Source organism: Coffea eugenioides, unplaced genomic scaffold (genome assembly GCF_003713205.1).
Source record: "Coffea eugenioides isolate CCC68of unplaced genomic scaffold, Ceug_1.0 ScVebR1_403;HRSCAF=1075, whole genome shotgun sequence".
Lineage (NCBI taxonomy): Eukaryota > Viridiplantae > Streptophyta > Magnoliopsida > Gentianales > Rubiaceae > Coffea > Coffea eugenioides.
In genome coordinates this window covers 6,379-20,625 of record NW_020864240.1, presented here as the reverse complement: position 1 = coordinate 20,625, position 14,247 = coordinate 6,379, and the positions used below count along the sequence as shown (strand labels likewise).

The 14,247-nt window shown below is 37.9% G+C and overlaps 1 protein-coding gene across 2 annotated transcripts; it reads right to left on the bottom strand.

The window, feature by feature from the left end:
• Nucleotides 1-257: 257 nt before the first annotated feature.
• Nucleotides 258-4,776, bottom strand: LOC113758219 (syntaxin-22-like). 2 transcript variants are annotated; one of them, XM_027301170.1, is made up of 7 exons: nt 4,121-4,776; nt 2,269-2,362; nt 1,724-1,863; nt 1,424-1,501; nt 1,178-1,335; nt 997-1,097; nt 258-619 (listed from the first exon to the last, which is right to left on the bottom strand). In XM_027301170.1, the coding sequence occupies exons 1-7, from the start codon at nt 4,312-4,314 to the stop codon at nt 554-556; spliced, it is 831 nt and encodes a 276-aa protein (XP_027156971.1). In that variant the 5' UTR covers nt 4,315-4,776; the 3' UTR covers nt 258-553. The 2 variants fall into 2 exon arrangements, with proteins under 2 accessions (XP_027156971.1, XP_027156972.1); XM_027301171.1 differs by having other exon boundaries at nt 1,424-1,498; nt 4,121-4,771.
• Nucleotides 4,777-14,247: the final 9,471 nt, after the last annotated feature.

Sequence of the window (14,247 nt, the reverse complement as noted above, 5' to 3'; positions counted from 1 at the left end):
AGTGAAAAAACAGGTCAAGCACCGGTTCTACCACTAGTGAGCCGACCCCTTCACCCCGACATGCCGCCCTATTCGCTGGCGAAGGAGAAGCGTACCCTGGGCTTTTAGTTCTGGGATCTTCTCCCTTAAGTTACAGCCGTCTCGTCTATGACCCAATAAGTGGAAAACTACACTCAATTAGAAAAGCCCATTAACCCAAAGAATAGCTTCCAAGCAAGGTGCCCATCCAACACAAACTTGCACACAATTTAGACCTATAATCACCTAATCAAAAAATCAGTTTTATATTTGATAAAAGCTTTATTACAAGACCGAACAGAAAAACCACAAACCCAAACACCAATTTACAATTTACAGCACCAACCACCACCAAAGAACTAAAAGCTTAGTATGAAATCCTCGCCACTAATCTTGTCAGTAACCTGATTTCAGCACCATCACCAATCGGCCAAAATGCCTCTCAGAACAACTTTGATGACACGTTCGACAAGATCATTTCCATCGTCATACAGCCCTAAGTTCTGTATGCAATAGTGCTCAAAACTTTTTCCTACTATGCAGCAAGGACTATGATCACAATTAGGAGCACAATACCAAAAATCACCAGCAGCAAGCATGTCTGCAATTTGTAGAAAACAAAGAGGAATAAGATTAAAGTAAAAAATGTAACACAAAATATATTGAAAAGAAGCAAGAAGTGGTATCAATGGCCTTAATACAGTGATATTTTTTATGAAAAATGAAGTTGATGGAAATCATTCTCATTGGAGCACACCAAGCGCAGACATAAAACTAAATCTGGGAAGAATTATTTTTGAACTTTCTTTTGTGTAGATAACAAAGGCAAAAGAAATTCAACTTGAAAACCCAGCCATTCCCTTTAATATGGATGAACCATGTGTCTACTGTAAAATAAACAGATGTAGTTGGTAGTTTACATAACTTTTTAGAGTCAACACGGAATGGAAAAAAGGTACAAAGCTTATATAATATTACCAGAGATGTGTTCGATTTTTGGGTTTTTGCCGCCTTGGCAAGTTGTGATTTGCCCTGTGCAGTTGCAGCATGAGCGTTCTCAACATTGGAACCAATATCGTCTGCAAATAATGCCCAACAATTAGCTAATATTTCACCAAAAAGATCAGAATACGACTATCAATAATCTACATGAATTTACCAATCATAGTTCCCTGTTCGTGAACCAGCACCGCAAGATCTTTAAAGATCTCATTCACTTCACCAATTTGTTGCTGTATTTCTTGTATACCCTGTTCTCTTTCCTCTACTATAGCCTCATTGAAGGCAATCTCATTATCTAAAAATAGAACCTCCTGTCTGCAGCAGAAAAGCTACAAAACTAAGACATATGCTAATCCTCTTGATATACTTAGTTATTTAGCAAGTGCAGTGTCGACATGCACACCTTCTAGATTCTACAAGGAGAGCTCGCTGTTCTGGACTCTTGTCTGAACTTGCATCTATCTCACTGGCTGTGTAGCTGCTGATGCAATACCACGATTTCAGAAAGCCAAGCAACAGAGAAAATAGACCTAATATTGAGTATAATCACTACTTTGATAAAAACTAATCCAACTTCTAAACAGGTTGCACAAATTATATAAAACGAGGAACATTATATAGCTAGCATACTGCAGATTTTCCTCCAGACGGAAGATCTTTCAACAATGAATTCATACAACTTCGTACTTTCCTTAGTGATTACCTAGAAGGTAGAACTGCTTGGGGAACAAAAGGTGTATATGCTGTCTCCCTCTCAGCTGCAAGCCGTTGAGCTTTCTGAAACTCTTTTAGTACTACCTGGAAATCTTTAGCAAGCTTAGCATCTGTAATTTTCTTGCTGGCCTGCAAGTGGACAAGCACTTCAGTGCAACAAACAAATACAGACAGCACTAAGAGAAAAGAAAAGGATGGAGGGAATAAGGAAGCAATGGACAAAAAGAATAAATCAATAATGTCCAAAGTTTTACTCTCAAAAGAGACAAATGGTCATTAATATATGAAAAGCATCTCATATATATGATCGACATGAGCCCAAGGACGAACAATCAAATGCAACCATACTAGAGAAGATATGAAAAGAGAAGCATATAGTGAGGCTCAGAGAAGATTGTCACTTTAGCATTTTACATCAGTGCAGATACAAATAAAGAGAATGTCTGCGGAGTAAAATGAATGTAGGAAGGAAGGGAAAGATACAAAGTTGGTCCCAACATGAATAAGAGACTCACAGACTTATAGTACACTTACACTGACTTCAACTCGATGGTCTGTTTCACTAGCAAGCTTCAGTTTTGCTGACGTATCTTTAACCAACTGTCCAATATGTAGTCTTGTCTTGTGCCTATATTTTGAGTAAAATGAGGTCAGTAATCCTAAAAGCATAAAGTTGTACTAACACAAATGAATTTGAATCAAGTAACAAGACCACAACCGGTTTTAGTTCTTACTTAAGAGTAGTCTGAAAATGAGCAGACAAGCTCATGTATATTGGTGCAATAAGTGATAGATGTCAAATGCTCAAGTTACACAGATGTCAGCTCAAACTTCAACCAGGGTGGATAGCAATTATGGAAGTAGTGCTAGAAGTCAAAAAATCACTAATTATTTAGCCAATAGCAATAACCTGACTATTTTTAATACTTGGCAACCTAACAATTTCATTTGGTTTTCCTCTCTCTTGTCCTTGGATAGAAGGCAGGTTGATTGGATCCCATCAAATCAGCAGTCAGCTTTCAGTTCTGCCAGTTCTCTGAAAAGGCTTGGCGCCTAGACTACTGCCAGGCCAAATAGTGCGAGCACTAAGCCTGTGGGCTCTCTAGGTATGATGTAAACCATGAACAAGATTAATTACATGTTAATCATTGCATCAGTCAAGCTGTATCACTCTTTGAACTATCATCTATGACTCCAAACAACATTCTCTCTCAAAGGCCAAGTCGACTCACTCATCCATTCTCTTAAAAGAGCACTTCTCCTGAGGAATTGTAAAACTTGTCTAAGCCTAGAACTGAATGCAATGGATAACATATAATACTACTTCTCATAGCCTCTCCCAGTCCCAACCTTCTAGATGTAGAAGCATTGATCACCTTCTAGCTACCATTTTGGCTCACTATGACTTGTTGGGATGAAAAGCGAACCCTGAACAAAATTTTCACATAGCACCTCATTAATTTTTATAATCCTTATTCAAATCAATTCTATGAATATTTCTGAATTTTTTGGTCCTGTCCATGCCTCAGGAATCAGGAAGGACACCTCAATACTTGGGGCTTTGACCAAGTGTTTACCCAAAAGGACCTAAACCTCCACCTAATGCCCTGCAGCAAACTCACCTCTCTTCACATTGTCATGCCTTTGAAATAGCCTTTTCAAACAAATGTTTTTTGCTACTGAAATAGACTGTTTGTCACCCCGATAAAACAACTTTCCAGGAAATCATTCATATTTGACCATGTTCCCTAAAAAGGCCAATTACCCTCCCACTTAAGTAAACTTCTACACCACGAAAGGTGAACAACTTTCCTGAACCTTGATGAATTGATAAACTATAATCATAACTCTCCCCTTTCTGCCCACTGCTACAACAACTTAATTTTGGCATGCAACATTAAGTCCTCAACTAGTTCCTTCCTGTAGTACCATGCCCATAAAAGCTTTTCTTTCTTCATGCTTAATCAAATCAAGTCTATTTTTTTAAGTACGAATTCAGATATTATCTTCATTATCCATCAATTTACTAGATAAGCCATCAATTACACCGCGAACAATCAGTATATCATAGATATTAATACATCAAAATCATGCAGAAGAGCAGTAAGAAATGCATCATTTAAAACAAATTACTTAACCTCTGCTATACAAACTAGAATTTACTGGGAACGTGAAAAAAAAAAAAAAGGAAAAAAGGCTAACTGAAAACAAACACGACAGTTGTAAAGAAAGATTTTTATTTTTTCTAAAAAATTAACACCATGAATGCTATCAAAACCCGCTACAGAAAAATGTAAATTGAACGAAATTAAATGACATCCAAATCCAACTCATCATGATTACACTCAAAATTAAACAAAAGATTAAAATAACCAAATAAACTTACAGCTTCTCACGGAGTTCAGGGGTATCTCTAGGGGTTCCGAGGGTATTAACTAGCCTTTGGAAAGTGGAGACGGCTGTATTGATCTGAAAAATCCCAGAAGCCACTGCTTGGGTGGGATCTTGTTTCCCATTGATCAAGTCTCGGGCCGCCCGCCACCCAATTGCCCGACCCGATTCAAGATCTTGAAAACTCATACCTCAAACCCCAAGAGAATTCCACAACAATGAAAACGTGTGTCACCTAAAGACTATCGCTTTCTGATATTGGGGATGTATGGAGTCAATTTGAGATTCTGAAACAAGATGGAAACCCTTGGATTCGGGGCTCCGTCCAAGAACTTTTCACGGGGTAGATGATGTGGGCCCATCATCTACGGCCGAAAACACGGGGAACAAATATTGCAGGCGGTGACGTATGAATTAGGGAAGTTGGGCAAAAAAAGGAAATGAATTTCTTTAGTAACTCTGTTCCAATTGGCGTTAAGGGTATTCATAAATTTAAAATCAAAATTTGGTAGGATTAGGGCGGGATTAAAAACTTTTTCAACTTAAAAAAGTTGGGAGAAATTGGCAATAGTGAATTTTCTAATAACAAAATAGAATATCAAAGAATCACAGTCAAAAATTCATTCAGTATGCATATATTGTCGCCATATATCCTTGTAATCCATTCCTTCAACAAAATTCCCCTGCATAGCACAGTCATAAATCTCTGTCGTCCTTTCCTTTGACTCTTAAACAAACTCTATCGTAATTGGCAACTACTATGAGATGTGCACTAATACAGGTTGATTTAACTTGTCAATAACTGAGACAAATATTTATCGACTGACAAATGCATAGTTAGGACTTGTGAGTGGTTCATCTAAAATCCACTATATGGACAACTCTATCTAAGGTAAATGCTAATATTATAGGTAATTTGATTATAATATATATGTTATCTAGTGGAGTATGATTTGAAAATTACAAGGAGTATGTTATTACCCTTTTATAGAGAACATACATATTTGAAAAATTATTTTACAAACTGATGTAAAGTATGTAATATGTGAGGACCCGAATTTTAATTTTTCTTACTTTTATTTCATTTTACTGGCTTATTTAATTATTTATTTATCCGTTTATTCCGAATAATTTATTTCATTCATTTTAAATCCGTTTGTACGCAAAAATGCCTCATTTATATTTTTAAAACGTTTCAGAAAACGTTTGTACGCAGATGACCCTAAAAAGGGTAAATTGGTCAAATGAATTGACGATTTATTCAAAATCGACCAGGTGACCCTAAAAGGGTAAATTGGTCAAATTGATGATTTATTGAATGAATTGGGAAAATGGATTGGTTGAATTGTCCGGCTATTAGTGATTTCAGAAAATTAGTCTATGAGCCTTCTAAAATCAAGATTTGGCCTCCATATTTATCATCTCAAACATGAGGAATCACTTGTGAATTTTCTTCAAATTAATGTCCTTTACGCACAGGATTTTTACCAATTTTTGATAAAAATGGCCAAAAAGTGATTATTAGATGCTCATATTCCAAAGATCACTCCATGAAAATGATCGGATCCTACCCTACCTAGTGCACTACCCCTTTGGATGGTACAAAAATGTAAACGTGCAAGTCTCACTGGATTAAGTATCCGAGACACAAGGTGGCTTATTCCTAACACGGGATTCCCTATGTGGCATTCCCTTTCTATGGTTTATGCATGATGCCAGTTATTAAAGCGAGGTAAATATGTGACAAATATGACCTAAAGGACATAAATAATGCAACGGGGGGAAAAGGTCTAAACATGAAATGTATTTATTGGAAATCAAGTGCAATAACTGAAATTTAAACATGTGAGCTATCTAGTGGGTGAGTCACTAGAAGAGTGCCAAAAAGGCCTCTTATTGCTAAGGCACATGAATGCAAGCCAAGAAAACAAAAGAATGGTTAGTGCAATTGATAGTACACATAACACATTGGGAGCAATTAAGAAAAGAAATACAATAAAACAAGTGAAAGGGGTGGAACCCCTTCCCTCGTGCCTAATGTGCTTAAAAGGGTGAGGCTGACTCTAACTTAGGCAAACTCTAACATGGATGCATGAGGCCGGGGCTCACTAATGCCTAGACTCGATGAAGCTTCGGTTCCCAAGCCTTCAGACCTAAAGGCAAAGGGTCATCACTCCCAGGGCCTTCGATCGGTGGCTCGAGTGATCCCTTAGGTAGCGCTATGGGCGCAGAGCACACCATCCGCCTACCCAAGGCAATCGATCCTAGTCCTACAAGGCGGTGTGGGATGGCGCCCACGAAAAACAAAATAAAATGGGATAAAGCAAGTAAACGTGCACGTATGAAGTGCTCCCCTATTTTGAGGGAAGGGGTGAGAACCACGCGAGGCTCTAAAGGTGACACACCCCCCCCAAATGCAATGCAAGCGCGAGATAAACAAGTAAACAACATCCAATCAACCAATCACACATACGTGAGTGAGAGAATAGTTGGATACGCGCGCGAGACAAATGGCCCTAAAAATGGAAAATGCAAGCCTAATATCCAAATGCAATGCATAAAAAGGGTAGAAAAAGGGAAACGAATGGCTAAGTCAAATGCTTGGACCCACTTAGGAAGTCCCCAGTGGAGTCGCCAACTGTCGCGCCCCACTTTTTGATTGTGTAGTGTGTGTGGTGTGTGAAGTGTGGTGTGAACGTGTGCAAAATGAAAAGTAAAAAGGCCATGGGACTTTGGAAAGCGACGATTTGGCCAAATGAAATTTTAAAAAAGGGTTTTTTAAATATGAAAACGGAGTCGCCACTTGGTATAGATTTGGGGTGTACCAAGTCACCCAAAAAGTGTTTTTTAAAGACAAAGTAGTAAAACCCTTTTTAAAACGACTCCTAGTCCACGTAAGCCAAAGAAAAAGGTTCGGGGGTCACGTTTGACAAAGGGGAAGGCAAGGATAGAATCCAAGGCACCCCTTTGACCTAGCCAAGGCTAGTTGCGCGACTTAACCTTACCTTTCCTAATTTTCTACCCAATATATGTTCGCACGTTGGATATGACTATATGAATGCAAAACGGAAAGAAAAATGCAATCCTAAATTCTACGATGTCTCTCGTGAGGCTTTTGGTCCCAAACCACATGAATTGTGGCGGCCAACAAAGGAAAACCCCATAGAGGTCGATTAATGCAAATGAGACTCAAGTGTGCAAGTGTGAAAGTGTATGAAAGAAATTAAAAATCCAAGTGTTTGTGTGCAAGTGTATGAAAAGGTGCACGTGTGTAATTGTATGAAAATTCCAAGTGTTTGTGTGCAAGTGTATGGAATATAGTGATAAGTGCATATAGGTGTAATTAAATGCAATTTTGTGAAGTAGAAATCAAAATGAACAATAAGGAAAGGAAAATGTGAATTGAAAAGAATGAGTGAGTGATAAATGAGAATGAATGAACCTAAGGGAATGCATCAGGTCGGGTATGGGAATGACTCCTAACTTGTCGACTTCGATTTTCCCTTTGATTAGAAGGCGAAACTAGCGTGCTAAGGCTATCGAGTAGCCACACTCGCTCGTTTCCCTTATCAGAAGGGGACCCTCAAGCAAATGGACCCTACAACTATCATGATATGCAAAAATCCTAAAATGAAGGGAAAGGGGGTTCGAGGAGCATGCCAAGTGATAAAACTAAGAAAAATGCATGATATGTGGTGAACAAGCAAATGATATGCTAATGAGGGGAAATCCCTAAGGGTCTAGCGTTGGACTAGCCCATTCTATGAATTCCGACTAGCGTTGGACTAGCGGAAACGTACATTCATCCATTCCATTCATTCATGGCTATGAAAGCAAGTAGACATGCCAAAATACTCGTAAACACATAGCACATAGCATTTAGCATGCTCGACTAGATGCAAGAGCCTAATAAAGCAATTAACATGTAGCAACAAAAACAAGCAAGCAAGGGGAAGGGAAGTGGACCAGATGCTCTCCGAGCCCTATCTATTACAAGCCAAGAGGTGTACACATACCCCATAAAAGCATAAAGGGGAAGGGGAAATGGACAAGATGCTCTCCGAGCCCTATCTATTACAAGCCAAGAGGTGTACACATACCCCATAAAACTTAAATAAAAGTAAAAGCAAGTAAATGCATGCAGGGAGGTAAGGAAAGCGAAGTAGGCATGCATATTCACATAACACGTAGGAGCACGTAAGGTCAAATGTAGTGCAAATGAGGGATAGAGTGTACCTCCCTTGCGACGGTAATCAAATGAAGTAAAAATGGCTTCAAAACAATAAAAATGTCAAGGTACCACTTTATTTAAGAAAAATTAAAGGAAATGTGCAAAGCCATGCTCACTTAGTCATAAAGTCCCTAAAGTCATAACTTAAGTGCAATTTAAACTAAGCATGGTAGTTAATTGAAGCAAACAAGCAATGAAGTTGCACAAATTAAAATTATCAAGGACCAATTTGATGAAATTATTCAATTGATTGGGCCATAGCAGGAGAAGGGGAGACTTGGGGGGTCAAAGTGAAATTTGTGAAAATTATTTCATGCATGCAAACCAACATTCACGGCCAAAGCTTCTGCAATTCCATTTCTTTCTACAATTTCTGATATGCGTAAGTTGCAGCAATTCATCACTAGTGAACTATCACACATTTCTCAAGTACAATCCAAGCAAACTATCACACATTTCTCTACTTTGCAAACATGAAACTTGTAAATTTACATTTCTTAAACTAAAGACACAGCCATGGTAGTTCAAAAAGAAAACAGCAACAAGAAAAGACATGGGTTATGGCCGGAAAACCAAAACTGCGGCAGAATTTCTTGAGTGAACTTTGCAGCTTGTTTCATGTGGTTGGGTCCTAAATAAACTCTATCAATGCCACAAATCCAATAACGGATGCAAGACTCTCACTCATGTTGTTCACTTTACTCAAACACAGCCATCTATTACCCGCAAAAGATTTAAACAAATCATCCAAATACAAAGTGCAGCCAAGTAATGCAAGGATTAGTGGCTACTCCATTAGACCAGAAATTCACTTGAGAGTGTTGTTAGCAACACACAAATGCACATGTTCACTCTCAACTGGTCCCATGAGGCTACTTCATACGGAAGAAAGAAATAGACAAACAACCTATATGCCAAGCAATAAGGTGATCACTGCTGCAACAAGGATGAAGCAAAACCTGTTGTTCAAAACAGTTTTGCTCAAGAAGGAAATTTCAGATTTTAGATGTAAACCACGCAGCTTTGTTCAACAAATTTCGACCAAAACCATAACCTATAACTAAACAACAAGATACATAACTAAAAAAACAAATCAGCAAAACACATAAGCAAGACTGATGCAAGGCTGGAAATTCTCTGCGGCTTCTCAAATCAACCAAAACAGATTCATGCGAAGTGATTTAAACCACACCCATTGATCCATCACCCACACTCAAAACAATTACAGCTAACATTACCCAAAAATAGAACTAACTACTTCCGACGAATCCAATAATGAAGCTAGATAGGGAAAAAAAATGCAGCAAAGCTACAAAGGAACTTGCGGCAGACGAAGAACCTACAAATCTAAAAAAACTCTGCAGCTTTCTTTTGACAAACCTTAGGGTTAAACATCAACCTTTGACCCACAAAACACAAGATCCAAGCATAGAGGTATGAAGCTAGTATCTGGGTTATCCATTTCCACACAAAAAAAAAACATCACAGAACAAAAGGGGGGAGCAGATCGGCAAAAAGCTATATTTTCCAGATTTTTCAACATGTTCATAGTCATTTTTAGTAAAACGGACTACCTTGGTTGCTGATAAGGTTGAACAATCATGAAGGCTCCTAGGAGAGATGTCCAAATGCAAATTGATTGAAGATGAGTCTGCCACCGAGCTGCCCAACGCCGTAGCCTTTTCTTTCTGCCCGCTCCTCTTTTCCCTTTTCCTCAGCCCAGCCGTCCGAAGCTCTCTCTCGCTTGGCTCCTCCTTATTCCTCCCTTCCGTCGTTCTTTCTTTTTTTCTGTTTTTGCTCTCTGTGTCTTTTAGCCCCTCTGTCCGCCGCCAACTTCTTTTTCTTCTTTAGCCGAATCCTCTAATCCCCCCCTAGCTGCTCACTCTCTGGTCTTTTCCTTCCTTTTCCGTTAGCTTTCTATTTGCGGCCCTCCACTCTCCAGCTCTCTATCCGTCCATCCCAAAACTCTCCCCTGCCGGCTGCCTTTCTTTTAGCTTTTATACAAGCAAACCCCAACCCTAAAACTCCAGCAACTTTCCCTGTATTTGCAGCAAAGGAGCCGCTCAATGATCCCTTTGCAAGCTGCGGCAAAATGCAGCTTGCATGCCGCGAGCATTTTTTTTTTTTTTTTTTTAAAAACTTGATAATTACAGAAATGATAAAATAAAATATAAATAACAATAATAACAAAATTACACAAACCAGGTAATAATAATAATAACAAAACAAAAATAATTTTAAACAAAAAACTAAACAAAAATGGCCATTTTTAATTTTTTAATTTTTCATTTTCTTTTCCTCAAAATAACTTAATAAAAATAACTAAAGTGCCCAAAGATTGAATTTAAAGAAATAAACATATTTTTGTGAACAAATTTTCCTTTTTCTTTTTTATGATTTTTCTTTCTTTTTCTCTTTTTCTTTTCAAGAAAGCATTGAATTTAAACTACAAACGACTAAATCATATTTTTTCTTGAATGCTTTTTTTCCTTTTCTTCGAATTCCATGATAAAACTTAAAAAATAAAAATAAAACTGGAAACCAAAAACTAAAAATGAACTCGACAAATAAAAAACTAAAAATGAAATTACACCAAAAATTTGGTGTCTACACTTGGAGAACTAAGGATGATTAATATTAGACTAAGGAAAGTTAATCGAGGGATTAGATGTGAGTAAGTTAAGTTAAGCTCAATTAAGAGCATTAATTACTCAGTAATATGATTTTTGAGCACTAAAACCACCATTATGTCATTCCTCTTGTCATTCAATCAACTCACCACCTACCAACCAAAACCCCTTCCTTCCTCCTCTTGCTTGGCCGACTTTCCCCTTCTCATTTCCCCTAAAAAATTTCAGCTTTTATCTTCCATTTTTGCTCCACAAAAGCTCTCCAAATTTGCTTCTTGTCTTGGGTCTTCATACAAGCTTGGAAGGTGACTTGATCAAGGAAGAAACTTGGTGATTTAAGAGCTCAAATCCTAGTATTTAGTCTTCATTTTGGCAGCAAGGTAATCATCCAAGAAACCCTCAACTTTTCCTCTCAAATCTTAGTAGTAAGTTAGTTTAGTTGTTGGGTTGTTGATGGGTTCACAAGAACCTTGACATTAGGTAGTGGACTTGAGGTGGCTTTATAGGTAGAGGCCTTGAGGATTTTGTATGTTTAATTGCTTGTTTGTTACTTGCTTTGATGAGATATGGTGTAGTTCTAGATGGAAAGTTGAAAAAGAAAGCTAGAGGATGAGAAATGCTTGCTGGCCAAAATTTGCTGGTTGTTCCTCTCTTGTTAATTTCAAATTTTCAATGTTATTTTGGTACGATAATGCTTGATATATGATGGTAGTTTTGTGTGTTGAATACCATCCAAAAAGCTTTCCAATTGGTTGTGTTAAAGTAAGGTTAAAGTGAGGTTGAATTCTGGAAAAATTTCTGATCAGGTGACCCCAACCAATGTTCATGTTTTGGTCATAACTTTCTGTCTGAGAGTTGAAATTGAGTGCCATTTGTGGCATCCGAAACTAGACTCCGAGAGATTTCCGTCGGTATAAAATGCACCTCCTAATTCGTTTCCTATGAGCTGTAGTGAACCGGCAAAGATGACTGAAATTCTTCATTGCATTCATCCGAGAAACAGTTTTAGCTGCAGTTTGTAGCTCAATTTTACCTATCTTGCAAAACGAATTTTATGACAGTTCCTTCTAGTGAATTATGGAATTTTGAATCTATTTTTCAATGCCACAAACCGCACTAAATTTTGAGTTGCGTAGCTCTAGTTATAATCAGATTCTTAAACTCTGTCAAGTATATCAGAACTAGAATTTCATAAAACAAGTCCTAAAAATCAGTTTTCTTAGAACTATTGTATCTTGGTGTAGAAAGGTCTGAATTGAGTTTTGTTTGTTGCATTTGAAACTAGGTTTGGATTTTTAATTGTGGTATAAATTTCAAGGGCTGATTCCATTTTTACGAATTTTGCCGAATTTCCAAACTTCACTGAATTTGCAAGCCTGTTTTGCTCTGTCCTGTCTAGAACAGTGACTTTGAGCTAAAATTTGAATGACTTTGAATTGGAGTCTGAGAAAAGTATCTTCTAGGAAGTTTTAGTTCTTTGAGTCTAGTTTCCAACAGTATAAATTTTACAATTTTTGGACTTACGAAACTCGAGATACGATTTTTCCAAGTAGTGTCGCACCAACCTGGAAATTTTCTGTTTTCAAACAAATACTCATTTTAAGAACTTTCCGTCTTCCTTTGCGATTATTGGACTGTTTTAGGTGTAATTTTGTGGTTGAATACATGGTTCCTTTGGAACTTTAAACTTTCATTTCAAATCTTGGTTTTCGAATGTTAAACCTCTCTTGATGCATTTTCTTAGTCATATAACTCCCTTGATTTATAGCACCTCTCTTCATACTTGAATTAGGGACTTCAACCCCTATTCTTATGGCCTCGATTTCCATGAGCATGAACTCTCAAAAGGGAGCGTTTTGAGTAGAGTAATTCTTGGTGAATTTTACTAGTTTTATACTTGAACCCTGGGAACCTTAGCCTTGACATTTGCTATGAAGTGAGTGGAGTTTTGGATGAGATTTGACTCCATTAATTTGAAAATGTGAACGCTCTTTATGTTTTAAAGTTGGACACGAGATTTGTAGTTTTGGAAGATGAAAACCATTTACATTTTTTCTTGATTTTCGTGCCGAAGGTGAAAACGGTACTTTCTCTTGGATTGAGATTTACTTACCACGACTTGAATAAAAAACGACCTTCGAGCTCTCTTTGAACATTATTCTAATGTTTTAGCTAGAAAAGTTTCTTTAACTTGACTCGAACTTGTGGCCTTGAGAGTAGCTAGCGAGAAAATGCTTTTCTTTTTAATCTTGGTCGAGCACCAAGGTAATTATGATTGTACATGTCTCAAGTGGTCACGAGGATGCCGAAGAGCTCGTCTGACTTCTCGCTTCACTCTTATTTTGCCTTGACTTGTGGTGAGTGTTAATTACATGTTAAATGCTGATGTGATTTAAATGTTATTTGTACAAGTACTATACATGATACGTAAACTTGCCGAAGCGAGAGTGTACTTTATCGCTCTTGTCATCTCTCTTTCCGATTACATGATACTTGTTACATGAATATATATGACTTACACTTGTACATGAACATGTTTTAAGTCGCGAGTACTAAGCAGCTAGAAGTATCACACCCTATTCGGGTAGGAGGTACCGCTCACCCCGACTCAGTGCTATGATCGACTCAAAGTCGATTGGAGCGTTGTATCGTCGACCAAATACACGTATGGGGATGCCCCAACCCATTGGCTAACCTTGTAATTCGAACCGGCAAGGACTTGGTCGAGGAGCTTGGTGAACCTTGGGAAATAATATAGTTTGATCTTTTGAGATCACGCTAGGCATACTCAAATAGTATAGTCACTTTATACATGTTTGGTTCCGGATCCGAGTGGGTGTTAGGTGGGTGGAGAAAGTAAGTGGAGCACTACGGTCGTGTTACTACGTGGGTTGACGGAGGGTCAACCCCAGAAAGCTCAAATTGATCGAAACGTGGAAATAGCTCCTAAGATCTCCTGTATCCTCCTTGTGTGTTAAATTCCTATTTGTGCACTTAAATGAAATGTTATATTTAAAAGTTGTTTAAAGCATGTTATTTGATTGATTGGTATTATTTGCTTGCCTGTTTATTTTCTTGACCTCGCTGAGTGTTCGCTCATCCCATTAAGTTTGTTTTCTTTAACAGACTTTGGAGGTGGATTGGTGGTTCTAGACTAGCGACTTGGTCGACGCTAGTATACCTTTTGTATGAACTTTTAATGGCTCTTTAAGTGTAATTTTATTATTGTTGGTGGGTGGATTGTAATCATAACTTTTAGCT

Excerpts from the sequence above, each read along its gene's own strand:
- LOC113758219 (XM_027301170.1), bottom strand. The coding sequence starts at position 4,314 with ATGAGTTTTCAAGATCTTGAATCGGGTCGGGCAATTGGGTGGCGGGCG. Across the intron at positions 1,864-2,268 it reads ACCATCGAGTTGAAGTCAGT|GCCAGCAAGAAAATTACAGA; the intron begins GTAAGTGTACTA and ends GTCCACTTGCAG. Across the intron at positions 1,502-1,723 it reads CAAGCAGTTCTACCTTCTAG|CAGCTACACAGCCAGTGAGA; the intron begins GTAATCACTAAG and ends GTATTGCATCAG.